The 14,471-nt window shown below is 37.8% G+C and overlaps 1 protein-coding gene across 6 annotated transcripts in view; it reads left to right on the top strand.

Moving 5' to 3' along the window:
• The first annotated feature begins 581 nt into the window (after positions 1–581).
• The window catches only part of DMXL1 (Dmx like 1), a 125,268-nt gene continuing 111,378 nt past the window's right edge, over positions 582–14,471 (top strand). For all 6 annotated transcript variants that reach the window (XM_041761055.1, XM_041761054.1, XM_041761052.1 and 3 more), the window contains exon 1: positions 582–719. In XM_041761055.1, coding sequence (XP_041616989.1) covers positions 633–719 — 87 coding nt within the window. In that variant the 5' untranslated portion in view covers positions 582–632. The remainder of the gene's footprint in view (positions 720–14,471) is intronic.

Genomic DNA, 14,471 nt, shown 5'->3' with positions numbered 1-14,471 from the left:
TGGACTGGCGCTCGGGATTGGCCAGCATCTGACTAGACGAGGCGTTGTCTTCTCACACTTGCTGATCCGTAAACTGTGGTAAAGAAGCGAGTCCCTTACCGCAGTACCCCTCTCCGCCGCGCGAAGTCTCGCGGTATTTCGGCCGAGGGGACCTAGCGACGCGTAGTGAGCGGCAAAGGCCAGTGGGGGTGGCGGGCACCGGAGCCGGGAAGGGACAGGTCGGGCGAGGAAGCCGAGCGCGCGTGCTGCCTGCGCCACTGAGGCTGGGACTGGGCCGGCCGCCCCGAGCCCAGAGGAAGCGTGCGGACGGCGCGGCCCTGCCCCGGGGAGTCGGCCTGGGGCGTCGGCCCTTGAGTCGACCCGCAGCTTCACCTGGGCCCGCGCGGGCTGTGACAGGTGCGCGACTGGCGCCGCGCTGCGCCCCCTCCGCGGCCCGCCCCCTCCGGGCCTCGGCCGCCGGGGCTCGGGATGAGCTGCGGGCCCCAGCAGAGCGGCTCCGGCTCCTGGCGCCTGTCGCGGCCGCCGTCGCCGCCCAAGAGCGGCCGCCGCCCCTGAGGGAAGGAGGGAGGGACGCGGCAGCCGACCGGGGCATGAGCCGGACGCGGCGTCCGTTGCTGGACTGAGGCGCGGACATGAACCTGCACCAGGTCCTGACCGGGGCCGTGAACCCCGGGGACCACTGCTTCTCCGTGGGCAGCGTCGGCGACCAGCGCTTCACGGTGAGTGAGTGGGGGGCGGGGGGCTCCCGCGAAGCCCGTGGCCCGTCCGCGCCCCGAGTCAGCCGGGGTCGGCCTCGAATCGCGGCGCCCAGGCCACGAGCGCCCGCTCGCCCCCCTGGGGTCCCCGGGACGCGGCGGACCCGGCGGACCCCGCGCTCGAGAGCGAAAGGAGGTGGAAACATGTCCGTCATCGAGGCACTGAGTCGGAAGTTAGAATGTTTTGTAGGGTTTTTAAAGTTTCTGGTCTGATGTCCGTGGACTCGGGTGGTTTTTACCAAAATAAAATTGTACAGAAATTGCTGTTGTGAAGTGTGTGGGGCCTTTTCCTTACCCTGTTCTGTAGGCTTAATTGGCCACATTTAGAAGTAGCTGGGATTGCTTTAATTTCTTGATACTAATTTAAGATTAAGTGTCTTTGTGATTTAAAAAAAGTGGGTGTCTTAAAACAATTACTAATTGTTTGCGCTGAGTAAACAATGTTTTCATTTGCTTCGTAGTCACCGAGGAATGACTTTGAAAAAAAAAAGAAATATATTTTTCACAAGAAATTCGCTGCTGTCGTCCTTTGAATTCCGTATGTAACAGTTTAGGAATCCTGGGAAACTTTTATTTTAGAGTGCGCACATTAATTACTAAGAGTTGCATTACAGCTTTTCAATAAAACTCTTCTGGTAATGTTGTAGGAATGTCGTATCTGAGTTGTGCTTTTAGATCTGTGACAACCAAATACTTTGCTCCCAAAGTCTGTACTTCGACTCTGGACAGATTCGTACACACCTTAGCTTGCATTTGACACTAGCAATTTTGAGATTCTTTTTTTTTTTTTTTTTAAAGGTCTTATTTATTTAATCGAGAGAGAGAGAGAGAGACAGAGACAGAGACAGAGGCAGAGACACACGCAGAGGGAGAAGCAGGCTCCATGCAGGGAGCCCGACGCCCGATGTGGGACTCCATCCCCGGTCTCCAGGATCACGCCCTGGGCTGTAGGCGGCGCTAAACCGCTGAGCCACCGAGGCTGCCCAATTTTGAGATTCTGATGCTAAATGTTAATGAAGCCTGAATATTCAGGGGAAGAGTGAACTTTGAGGGTCTCTGTGAGTTACTATAGACTCCCTGTAGCTGGACATTGCTTTCTGCTTTTATTACTAAGAGAAAAAATAAACAGCATCCTAAGGAGGTTTTCCTAGTGGGAGATTACTGGATGGCGACATCTCCTATAGTTACATGAAAGCTATCTCCAGTGCAAATTCTTTAATTTATTAAAAAAATTTTTTTTAAAAATTTATTTGATGTAGAGAAAGCATGGTGCACAAGCACGGGGAGCGACAGGGAGAGGGAGAAGCAGGTTCCCCGCTGAGCAAGGAGCCTGACGGGGGGGGGGGGGGGGGGGGGGGGGGGGGGGGTGGGGGCTGGATCCCAGGATCCTGGAATCATGACCTGAGCCAAATGCAGATGGTTAACCATCTAAGCACCCAGGCGCCTTTTTTTTTTTAAGATTTTATTTATTGGGGATCCCTAGCTGGGTGCCTCAGCGGTTTAGCGCCTGCCTTTGGCCCAGGGCATGATCCTGGAGTCCCGGGATCGAGACCTGCGTCGTGCTCCCGGCATGGAGCCTGCTTCTCCCTCTGCCTGTGTCTCTGCCTCTCTCTCTCTCTGTCTATCATGAATAAATAAATAAATAAAATCTTTAAAAAAAAAGATTTTATTTATTTATTTGACGCAGAGAGCAGGGCACAAGGAGGCGGCGGGGAGTGGGAGAAGCAGGTCCCCCCCCCCCCCCCCCCCGCGCTGAGCAGGGAGTCTGACCTGGGACTTTGTCTCCCTGGGATCAATACCTGCCTGAACTGAAGGCAGATGCTTAACTGGCTGAGCCACCCAGGTGCCTCTCCATTGTAAATTCTAACAACTTTTTCTAAGAAGGCTTTTGGAATCTATGCCATAATGTGAACTTCAAAGCACATACAATATACTGGCCTACTTATCACCTAGATGACCCCTCTGAGTGTATATAAAATCTTGGTGAATGCCTCTGTGTTATTTTAAAGAGGAGGTGAGTTAATGTGCCAGAAACTATATATGGTTATTCTACACTGTCATGTAGCTTCTTCTGTGGTCTTATTTTAAAATCTATTGCCCTAGACTAGACTTTTTTGTTTTTTTTTAAGGTTTATTTATCTATCTTAGAGTGTGTGTGTGCGCAAGCAAATGTGGCCAGCATGTAGGGGGCAGAGGTAGAGAGAGTGAGAGACTTAAGCAGACTCCACTCTGAGCCTAGCAGGGAGCTCCATCTCAGGACCCTGATATTACCACCAGAGTCAAAACCGAGAGTGGAATACTTAAGTGAGCCACCCAGGTGCCTTTCCATAGACCAGACTTTAATCATCTCCTACCAAGCCTACTATAGATTTCTCCCAGGAATCTCAGGAAGGATTCTAGTAAATTATATAAAAATAAAGTGATTTTTTTTGTTTCGTATAAAGAGGTACAAGTTCCCTGTAATTTGGGTGGTAGTTTAGGGATTAATGATCGACTTCTTCCTTTATACCTAGTCTATCCTTGACTCTAACATTATGTTGCTAGTTCTGTTACAAATTAAGTTTCTTGCCTTCAGTTTCATCCATTTCCATCTTCATTTTCTCTCTTGAAATTGCCTGTTCTTTATATTAAAAAGCAGAATGTATTTGTTGTTTACTCCTCGAATTCTGTTTTTAACCTCTTCTGATTTTGACTTCTTTGATAGAAAGATAGCAAACATTAATGGTAGATGATATCCTTTATGTAGACTAAAAAAATCTCTAATTTTCAGTTTTACTTGAGGGAGGGACAGGAGATCTTGGAGGCCCCCTTGAAGAATGATTTTATTCTTTTGTGAAGACATCCTGTGTTTGTAATTCCTCCCTTTGCATGTTTGCTGATAATTTACCTGTTCTTGTTTTGAAAGATTACAAGAAATGAGATCCTGTTTTTCAAAGGAAGTCTGACAGGTTTTAAACAGAAATGAAATTGAATGCCAGCTCTCATGGATTCTAGATTTTATTTAATTTAATTAATTTATTTATTTTGGATTCTAGATTTTAAAATAAATACTTACTAATACAATTTGTCTAAGTATTAGTAATACTTTTACTCCTTAAACTGGCACAGAATATTTTGACTTCCTTCTTATTAAGGGAACTTGTAGTAGGCAGTGACTATGTCTCTTGTGCTGTCAAGGCACTTTGTTTGTACTTTCATTATATCATTAACCAGTATTGCCTGTGTCTCCCATGGCTTCATTATGACCATCTACAACAGTGATTAAGGTACTCCATTAGTTGAGTTATTACTTTATTTGATTTCCAGCCTAGTCCCTTATAGTTAGTTATACATCTATGAGCAAGTTCTTTTAAATTCCTTTTTTTCTCATCTGTAAGATTGGGACAAAGTGGTATCTATTTATAGGGTTGTTACATAAAAAAATACTAGGTTCTAATTTCATTATTTAGTATATGTGAAACTCTCAAAAATGTTAATTATTATTATAATTAAAGTTTTACTTATTCTAATGCTTGGCATTTAAATACTGGTTGAATTGATGAATAGTAGTTACAGAAGCCTTATTGCAATATAATTAAAAGTCATTGTGTTTTAAAATAGTTTTAATAATTTATATTTGAGTCCAAATAAAATACTTCTATTAAAGTTCCTTTAAACTTTTTTCAGTCACATATTATGCATTTTACCCTCAATATCAGGTGAGCAATGGTTTTCCTGTACATTAAATAAAAATTCTTTATTTTTTCTTTCTTTACCTGAATGCTTCCCTCAGTCTTTTTTACTTGTTTATTTCCTGCTATTCTTAGAGTCAGGATATGTAAGCATACTGGTTCTGATCTGTTGACAACTTTTGTTTTTAGAACAGAAAATATTTTGTTTATAAAAGAGGCACAGATAATTTGAATCTAGATTTTCAAGTATTCCTGTGGATACTGATGACATATGTGCTTTAATATACAACAGATTTTTTTCATTTCATACTTTATAGTTAGTGTTGAGACTCTGTTTCAAATGAAATGAAAGAGGAAATTTACAAGAGACTGGCTGTGTTAATATTTAGGACTCTGTCTCTAGTTTGGAATTTAAACATCTCTGCTATAGGAGAGAAAGCAAAGATGTTAGAGCTCCAGATTCCCGTTTGTGTTAGGCAGCCCAGTGTTCACAGCCAAGGGGACCCACATTAGAAGTTGAAAGACAGCAGCTATCTGGGTGTTGGTAGAGAAATGGAGGGTGCATTAGCATTCTTCCTTCTCTTACTGTCATGGTAAACATCCGTTTTGTTTTGTTTACTCTAGGGAAACCTTTGTAGGTGGGTGGATAGAAAGGGTTTTTTTTGTTGTCTGTTCTTTTGGAGGGGATTTAATGGGTCTTTGTAAGTGGAGAGAACACAGGAGGGAAAAGTTTGATATTATTTACATCTGGAAAAATATTTTTGAGGTACTCATACCCTATCACAAGTATTATATCAGATTTCTTTTTAAAAACTGGCCTATTTTAAAATATTAGGGTTTAAATAGTATTAAAGTATCTTTAAGGTTATTGAAGTAATACTACATTTCAACATTCTATGTTTAAAAATGAGAAAAGTGCTAATTACAACACTTTACAATTCAAGTCATTTAATCAGGAAATATACCAGGAAAAGATTCCTTGGAATATTTACCTGGTATGGTTGGTTAGAACCGAACAGTGAAAACAAGAAATCCAAGTGTTTCACAGAAATCACAATATTTCCAAATTCAAATACCAACTGTTATAACCTTGGATAATTTTTGAAATTTAGAATATTTGAGAAGGTTTTCTGCCACAACTTAAAGTTAAAAATCATGATTATATGCTTGATAGCACATATATGAGCTCAGTTCTTCCTGTGCATCTTGTTTAGTCTCAAAATTAGTAAACCTAATATTACATGTGCCTAGTAAGAGAATTTTCATTTGCTAATTTAATTTTCATTGATTAGTAATAGATTGTTCTGATTACAGATCTTTTGACAGAACTAACTAATGTGTCAATTGTAATATGTACATGTTAATTTTGAAGACCAAATAGCATGCAGTTTATTTAATAAATCACTGCTGTCCTTATTCTTTTGATAATGTTACACAATGTAGTCAGGACACCTTGAAGTGAGATTTTAAGAATAATTTAGAAAAATCTGTCAAACTAGTTTTATATTTGGGTTTAGAAATGCTATGTATCAGGGGCACCTGGTAGCTCAGTGGTTGAGCGTCTTCCTTTGGTGTGGGTCGTGATCCTGGGATCCAGGGATCGAGTCCTGCATTAGGCTCCCCACAGGGAGCTTGCTTTTCCTTCTGCTTGTGTCTCTTATAAATAAATAAATAAAATCTTAAAAAAAATACTATGTATCATATTACTTAGATTTTTCTTTAAACCAGGATGATGGATTATTTTTAAAAATTCAGTGGTACATAGCTCACTTTAAAGCTGTTTTCCCTGTTTTTGGGGGAGAGAAGGCTTTGTGTACTTCCATGCTTATTATGTCATAATATTGTATAAACTAGAGAAGATTGAATTAATTTTAATAGTCTACTAGAACTATGCATAAGAAGATATGTCTATTTTAAGTAATTTTTGAGTGTCTATTTTAAGTAATCCAGTTTGGATTATCTGTATAGACTCATCTCCTTCTTTCCCCACCTTTATTGAGATATAATTGATATATATCATTGTGTAGGTTTAAGGTGTATAATTTGATGATTTGATACATGCATGTGTTGTGAAATGTTAATCACAATAAGGCTAGTTAACATACATTTTACTTTGTTACCATTTTGTTATTATGGTAAGAATATTAAAACTTTAATGTAATACCAACTTTGTAGTATATAATACAATATCATTAACTACAGTAACCATGCTGTACATTAGATCCCTGGAAACTATTTATTTTACAACTGAAGTTTTTGCGCTTTGACCAACATCTCACATTTCCCCCACTCCACAGTTCCTGGCAACCACCTTTCTGTTCCTATTTCTATTAGTATCATGTTTTTAGAATCCCTGCATAGGTGGAATACATATATAGTGTACTTATCTTTCACTGTTTGACTTATTTCACTTAGCATTATGCTATCAAGGTTGTCACAAATGCCTGGATTTTCTTATTTTTTATGGCTGAATACTATTCCATTGTGTATATGTACCCTATTTTCTTTATCCATCCATCTACTGTTGGACACTTAGGTTTCCATGTCGGCTGTTGTGAATAAACACTTCAGTGAATATGGGAGTGCAGGTATTTCATTGAGATAGCCATTTCATCATCTTTGGATTTATACCCAAAAATTGGATTCCTGAATCTTGTGGTAGTTCTATTTTTAATTTTTTTAGGAACCTTCCTATTGTTTTCCATAGCATCTATATCAGTTTACATTCCCAACAGGAGTGCACAAAGAATTTCCTTTGGTCTACATCTTCACTAGCACATTATCTCTTGTTTTTTTGATGATAGTCATTCTAATAGGTGTAAAGTTTATATTTCCCTAATACCTAGTGATGAACTTTTTTTTCATGTACCTACTAGCCACTTTTATGTCTTTTTTCGAAAAATGTATGTTTAATTCTTTTTTAAAAATAATTTTATTGATTTGAGACAGAAGAGAAAGAGACTATGTGTGAGTATGAGTGGTGGGGAGGAGCAGAGGAAGAGGGAAAAGCTGAGCAGGGAGCCTAACCAGGGCTGATCCAGAAACCTAAGATCATAACCTGAGCAGGAGGCAGATGTTTGAGCCACCAGGTGCCCCCTTTACCCTTTCTGAAATCAGGTTGTTTTTTTGCTATTGAGTTGCATGAGTTCCTTACCTACTTTGGATATTAACTCCTTATCAGAGATGGTTTGCAAAGTTTTCTCCCATTTTATAGGTTGACTTTTACATTTTGTTGACAATTTCTTTTATTTTTCTTTTCTTTTCTTTTCTTTTCTTTTCTTTTCTTTTCTTTTCTTTTCTTTTCTTTTCTTTCTTTTCTTTTCTCTTTTTTTCTTTTCTTTCTTTTTTCTTTTTCTTTTTCTTTTCTTTTCTTTTCCTTTCCTTTCTTTTCTTTTCTTTTCTTTTCTTTTCTTTTCTTTTTTCTTTTTTCTTTTCTTGCAGAAGCTTTTTAGTTTGATGTAGTCCTGCTTGTTTAGTACTGCTTTTACTGCTGGAGCTTTTGGTATCATATCAAAAAAAGTTATCACTCAGACCAATGTCAAGTGGAGCTTCTTTTCTGTTTTCTAGGAGTTTTATAGTTTCAGGTCTTACATTCAAGTCTGTGATTCATTTCGAGTTGGTTTTTGTGTATAATGTAATATAAAGGCTCAGTTTTATTCTTTTGCATGTGGGTGTGCAGCTTCTTAACACCATTTATTGAAGAGACTGCTTTTGTTGAAGATTAGTTGCCCATATGTGTGTAGGTTTATGTCTGAGCTTATAATTCTGTTCCTTCTGTTCATGTGCCTGTCTTCATGTTAATATCATACTGTTTTTGATTACTATAGCTTTGTAATACAGTTTGAAATCAGGCAGTATGATGGGTCTTGCTCAAGATTGCTTTGGATACTTGGTGTCTTTTGTGGTCTCATATGAATTTTGGAATTTTTTTTCCTGTGAAAAATGCCATTAGAATTTTGATAGGGATTGCATTAAATCTGTAGATTGCTTTGGATAGTATGGACATCCTAAGAACAGAGGATATTTTGTCATCTATCTGTGTCATCTTCAGTTTTTTAATCAGTGTCTTACAATTCTCAATGTATAAGATCTTTCACCTTTTTAAAATTCATTGTTAAGTATTTTACTTTTTGGTGCTGTCATAAGTTGTTTTCTTAATTTCTTTTTTGAATAGTTCATTGTTAACATATAGAAAGGCAAGTAATTTTTGTGTATTGATTTTGTATCCTACAACACTGCTGAATTCATGTATTCAAAAAAATTTTTTTTTTTTTTAGGTAGAATCTTTAGTGTTTTCAATATATCTTGTTAAGTATAAACAGTTTTATGTGTTTCTTTCCAGTGTGGAAGCCACCCCCCCTTTTTTTTTCCATGACTAATTGCTCTGGCCAGGACTTTTAGTACTATGTTGAATAGAAATCATGAGAGTGGGCATCTTTGCCTTTTTCCTGATCTTAGAGGAAAGCTTTCAGCTTTTTACCATTGAATATGGTATGGTGTTCATATTGTGGGCTTGTTATATATGGCCTTTATTGTATGTCCTTGAGTCCCAGTGATGAATCCCACTTGATTATGGTATATAATCTTTTAAATGTGCCATAGAAATTGATTTGCTAGTATTTTGTTAAGAATTTTTGTATTTATGTTTATCAGGGATATTGGCATATAATTTTCTTTTGTAATTGTCCTTGTCTAGATTTGTGACAATGTAAAGCTGGTCTTGCAGAATGAGTTTGAAAGTATTCCCTCTTCAGTTTTTTGGAAGACCTTGAGAAGGATTGGCATTAATTTTTCAAATGTTTGGTATAATTCAGTGGTGAAGCCATCTGATCCTGGGTTTTTATTTGGAGGTTTTCGTTACTGATTCAGTCAGTGTATTACACTTTCGCAGTGTTAATTTCTCAGAGAAAGTATTAGTGGTGATAATGTGCAAAAACTAAAGCTCTTGAGGTGGGGGATGGAAGGATGGTTAGCCTCGATATTTTCTTAAAAGTGCAAAGAATTCCTGAGACCAGAGAGTCTGAGAACCATTGCTTTATAGTATTCCATTGTCTGATTATACTACAGCTTATTATATATTCCATTGTTGGTAGATGTTTGAGTTGGTTCTACTTTGGAGTGTTTATGAATAGCTACTAATGTTCTTATTTATGTGTTTTAGTGTACATATGGACACATTTCTGTTGGGTATAAACTTAGAATTGCTGGATTATTGAGTAGGCATGTGTTTAGCTTTGTAAAGTAGTCATACTGTATTAATTTACTTTCCTATCAGCAGATACAGGAGTTCTGGTTGCTTCACAGTCCAAATAAGACATTTTTAATTATGGGAAGAAATTAGAGAAAAATTATTAAATTGATGCCAGTGTTTGTTTATAAGGCATTGAGTGATAGTATAACAAAGGAAGTAAGAGCTTGTCCTTTCCCACTAGTTATAACTTGGCTTTAGTCTTTTTTTTTTTTTAATTTTTTAAAAGATTATTTATTTATTTATTCATAGAGATGCAGAGAGAGAGAGGCAGAGACACAGGCAGAGGGAGAAGCAGGCTCCATGTAGAGAGCCTGATGTGGGACTCGATCCAGGGTCTCCAGGATCACGCCCTGGGCTGCAGGCGGCGCTAAACCGCTGTGCCACCAGGGCTGCCCTAGTCTTACTTGGCCTCCTACTGGCTCTGAAACTTGAGCCCATTACTTAGTCTGTTTAAGCCTAAATTGCCTTAACACTAACATGGGGTGGTTACACGGAGTACTTCACAGAATTTATTGTAGGGATTAAATGGATTACCAATCAAAAGCACTTAGTATTGGCCTTGCAGTATGGTGCCAAAGAGAAGAAAACAGGTCCAGAAGACTATAGTGAGTGAAAGATAAAAGAAAGTGCAAAGAAGTGACAGTATTTTTTTGTTTTAACTTTGAAAATAATTATTTAGGTTTTAGTAGTTTTCATTACTACTTGGAAAATAACTATTTAGAAATAATTTCATACCTAGAAAAAGTTATAAAATAAAAATAATGTAAAGAACACCCATACTCTCTTTACTTAGATTTGACTGTTGGCAGTAATTTACTCTCATTTTCTTTATCAGTTGTGTTCCCTTGTTATGTATATGCCTACATAATTTTTTTTGTGAGCCCTTTGAGGATGTTATGTATGTCATAATTCTTTACCCTTACATACTTTAGTTTGATTTCATGATAAGAGGAACATTGTTACATTATCATAGTACACTTACCTACTTTGTTAATTTACATTGATAGACTTTTACCCATGTTCGAGTTCTATCAGTTGATATGACAGTGTTCTCTATAGCGTCCTTCTAGTTTAAGGTTCAGTCTATGGGAGAACATTTAGTTATCATGCCTCTTTAGCATCATATCCCTTTTTCTTTATTCATTTCAAGTGATATTTGAATACTATACTACTCCCCTCCCACTTTTAAAAAACAAAACTTTTTTCATTTCTTATTTATCTGATGTTTCCTCCTGATTAGATTGAGCTTATGCATTCCTGGCCAAAATTCTGCTTAGATGATGTTGTGTCCCTTTCTACGTATCCCATTTGGAGGTACGTGATATCTGTCATTAGTGATGTTAATTTTGATGGCCATTCAAGGTGTTGCCCATTTTCCGCACTGTGTAACAGATTTTTTTTTTCTTCTTCTTGCAACTAATAAGCAGTGTGTGAGAGAGGCTTTTAAGACCATGCAGGGCAGCCCGGGTGGCTCAGTGGTTTAGTGCTGCCTTCAGCCCAGGGCGTGATCCTGGAGACCCAGGATCAAGTCCCACATCAGGCACCCTGCATGGAGCCTGCTTCTCCCTCTGCCTGTGTCTCTGCCTCTCTCTCTTTGTGTCTCTCATAAATAAATAAAACAAAAAATCTTAAAAAAATAAAAAGACCATGCCAATATCCTGATCCTCATCATAACTTCCCTCTAGATTGAATATCCACTGATGATGATTCTTGCCTGTTTTTTTTTTTTTTTAAAGCATCTTCTTTCAGGTATAGTAGGGTATTTTTTTTTTTTTTTGTATTTGCAAAGATATATATTTCCTAAATTGTAGTTTGAGAACTATGAACATCAATATCCACTGGCAGTGCTTGATAAAATGCACTGAGTTTTATGCCTTTCCTTTTTTTTTTTTAATTTAAATTCAGTTAATGTAATGTATTATTGGTTTCAGAGGCAGAGGTCAGTGATTCATCTGTCTTTTTTTTTTTTTTTTTTTTTTTCATCTGTCTTTTATAACACTCAGTGCTCATTCCATTCTGTGCCCTCATTCAGGCCCATCACTCAGTTACCCCGTACCACCACCATTGTCTGCTCCAGCAACCCTCAGTGCTTTCTCTATGACTAAGAGTCTCTTATGGTTTGTCTCCCTCTCTGCATTGGTCTTGTTTTATTTTTTCCTCCCTCCCCCTATGATCCTGTTATGTTTCTTAAATTCCACATGTGAGTGAGATCTTATGATAATTGTGTTTCTCTGATTGACTTATTTTGCTTAGTGTAATATCTTCTATTTCCATCATGTCATTGTAAATGGCAAGTTTTCATTTTTGATGGCTGAGTAGTATTCCATTATATACACACATGCACATATAAATATATATACACACACATATATGTGTGTATACATTATCTATCTATCTATCTATCTATCTATCTATCTATACCACATCTTCTTTATTCATTCATCTGTTGATGGGCTCTTTTCATAGTATGGTGTTGTGGACACTGCTGCTATTATAAACATTGGAGTCCAGGTGCCCCTTCAGATTACTACATTTGTATCTTTAAGGTAAATACCCAGTAGTGCAATTGCTGGGTCATAGGATAGCTGTATTTTCTACTTTTTGAGGAACCTCCATACTGTTTTCCAGAGTGGCTGCATTGCTTGCATTCCTACCAACAATGTAAGAGGGTTCCTCTTTTTCTATATCCTCGCCAGCATCTGCTGTTTCCTGTCTTGTTCATTTTAGCCATTCTAACTGGTGTGAGGTGGTATCTCATTGTGGTTTTGATTTGTATTTCTCTGATGTTGAGTGATGTGGAACCTTTTTTTCATTGGCCATTTGTATGTCTTCTTTGGAGAAATGTGTGTCCATGTCTTCTGCCCATTTCTTGATTGGATTGTTTATTCTTTGGGTGCTCAGTTTGATAAGTTCTTTATAGATTTTGGATTCTAGCCCTTTATCTGATTCGTCATCTGCAAATATCTTCTCCCATTTTGTCAGTTGTCTTTTGGTTTTGTCGACTATTTCCTTTGCTGTGCAAAAGCTTTTTGTCTTGATAAAGTCCCAGTAGTTCATTTTTGCCTTTGTTTCTCCATATATGTTTTCTTATTTCCTTGTCCCTTATCCAAAATTTGTCCCTTATACATCCTTTTCTACTTTGTCCTTATTATTTTTATAACTGTATGATACTCTATAGCAGTTATGAACTATAGTTTATTCCACTAATCTCCTATACAAGATTTTTTAAAGAGATACGTTTACAAATTCTTGAAAATGAGTGAGAAGTGGAACATAATGCAAATATAGTTTGTAATAAATGCATCCTGCATTTATATAGTCAAATAAACTGTAAAAATTTAAATTCTGTAATCAAGAATACCAGAAGATTTTTATTATAACTCCAAGCATAATAGTCAATTTGTGAAGTGTAGACTACAGTTGGTTATATTCCTTTTCCCCCTCAGATAGTAGCTTATTGACATCCATTAGTTACAGCTTTAAGAGAAGAAAGTGAGAACTGAAAGAGATATTCCAGATAAGATCAGTCATTTTCAATTGATTTGAAGTTTACCAAAACTAGAGAGAGAAAGCTTTGTACGTTTTAGTACTGTCACTAAGAGAAAGTCAAATGACAGGCTGTACTAATGTAATACAGCTCCAGCAAAAGAACAAGGGCAATTCAGAGCTTGGTTAATCTTTGAATGATCAAGAGTTAATTGTGAAGTTGGCATCTTCCTCTCTGTAGGGCTAAGTGTTTATTTCTGGGATAACTATGCATGTCTCAACTCTGTAGATGTTTAATACTTGTATTAAACAGTAATTTTGTGAGGAACTTCAGGATTAATGTAAACTTAATTCAGGAAAATTCAGAGTTGTAGTTGACAAAAATAGTTGCTATACAATATCTGAAAGTAGGTAGACAATTTTAGGTACGGCAAAAGGAAGGCAAAGTTATGAAGACATGTTTTATGTGTGTGTGTGTGTGTGTGTGTGTGTGTGTGTGTGTGTGTTTCAGTTAATGGAAACTAAAATTTTTGCTTAATGGGTAGGAAATCTAAGTTGTAAATATTTGTAATTTGATACAATGATTTGGGATACAGTGACTAGCAGTTATTTTACCAAAATTAAATAATGGGGGGGGGGGGGGAATCCCTGGGTGGCGCAGAGGTTTAGTGCCTGCCTTTGGCCCAGGGCGGGATCCTGGAGACCCGGGATTGAATCCCACGTCGGGCTCCCGGTGCATGGAGCCTGCTTCTCCCTCTGCCTATGTCTCTGCCTCTCTCTCTCTCTCTGTGACTATCATACATAAATAAAAATTAAAAAAAAAATAATGGGGGGGGGGAGAAATCAGTTTCTAAAATATTAAGATATTTAGAGCATTATAAGTGAAAATTTTTCTTTAAATTAATTAGTTTTTGGAATTTATTCTTGCTAATAGTCTTGTGACAAGCCTTATGATCCTACTGTGTATATTTATATAGGTGAGCAGACCATCATGAGATTTTTTTTTACTGAGCCAGTTTTTTCCACTATATGACACCAGTACAAGCAGACTTGATTGTCCCTAATTCCTTTTAGGAAAATTCTAGGCAAGCATACTTAACTAGGGAAGTTCTTCTGGTGTCCTAGGAACAGAACTAGATCAAGAATCAAAAGAGATCAAGGTTCTGAAGCCCACTCTGCCACTAAGAAATTATGTCAGCCTGTTTAGGCCTCATTTTCTTGTCTGTAATGTAAGCAGATGTGTTTGTATGTTCTCTCAAATACCTTTCCAAATATTTTTTGCTGGCATGTACAGAAAATTTTGGCTTT

Source organism: Vulpes lagopus, chromosome 7, assembly GCF_018345385.1.
Source record: "Vulpes lagopus strain Blue_001 chromosome 7, ASM1834538v1, whole genome shotgun sequence".
In the NCBI taxonomy this organism is placed as follows: Eukaryota; Metazoa; Chordata; class Mammalia; order Carnivora; family Canidae; genus Vulpes; species Vulpes lagopus.
This window is presented reverse-complemented; position numbering and strand designations above follow the sequence as displayed.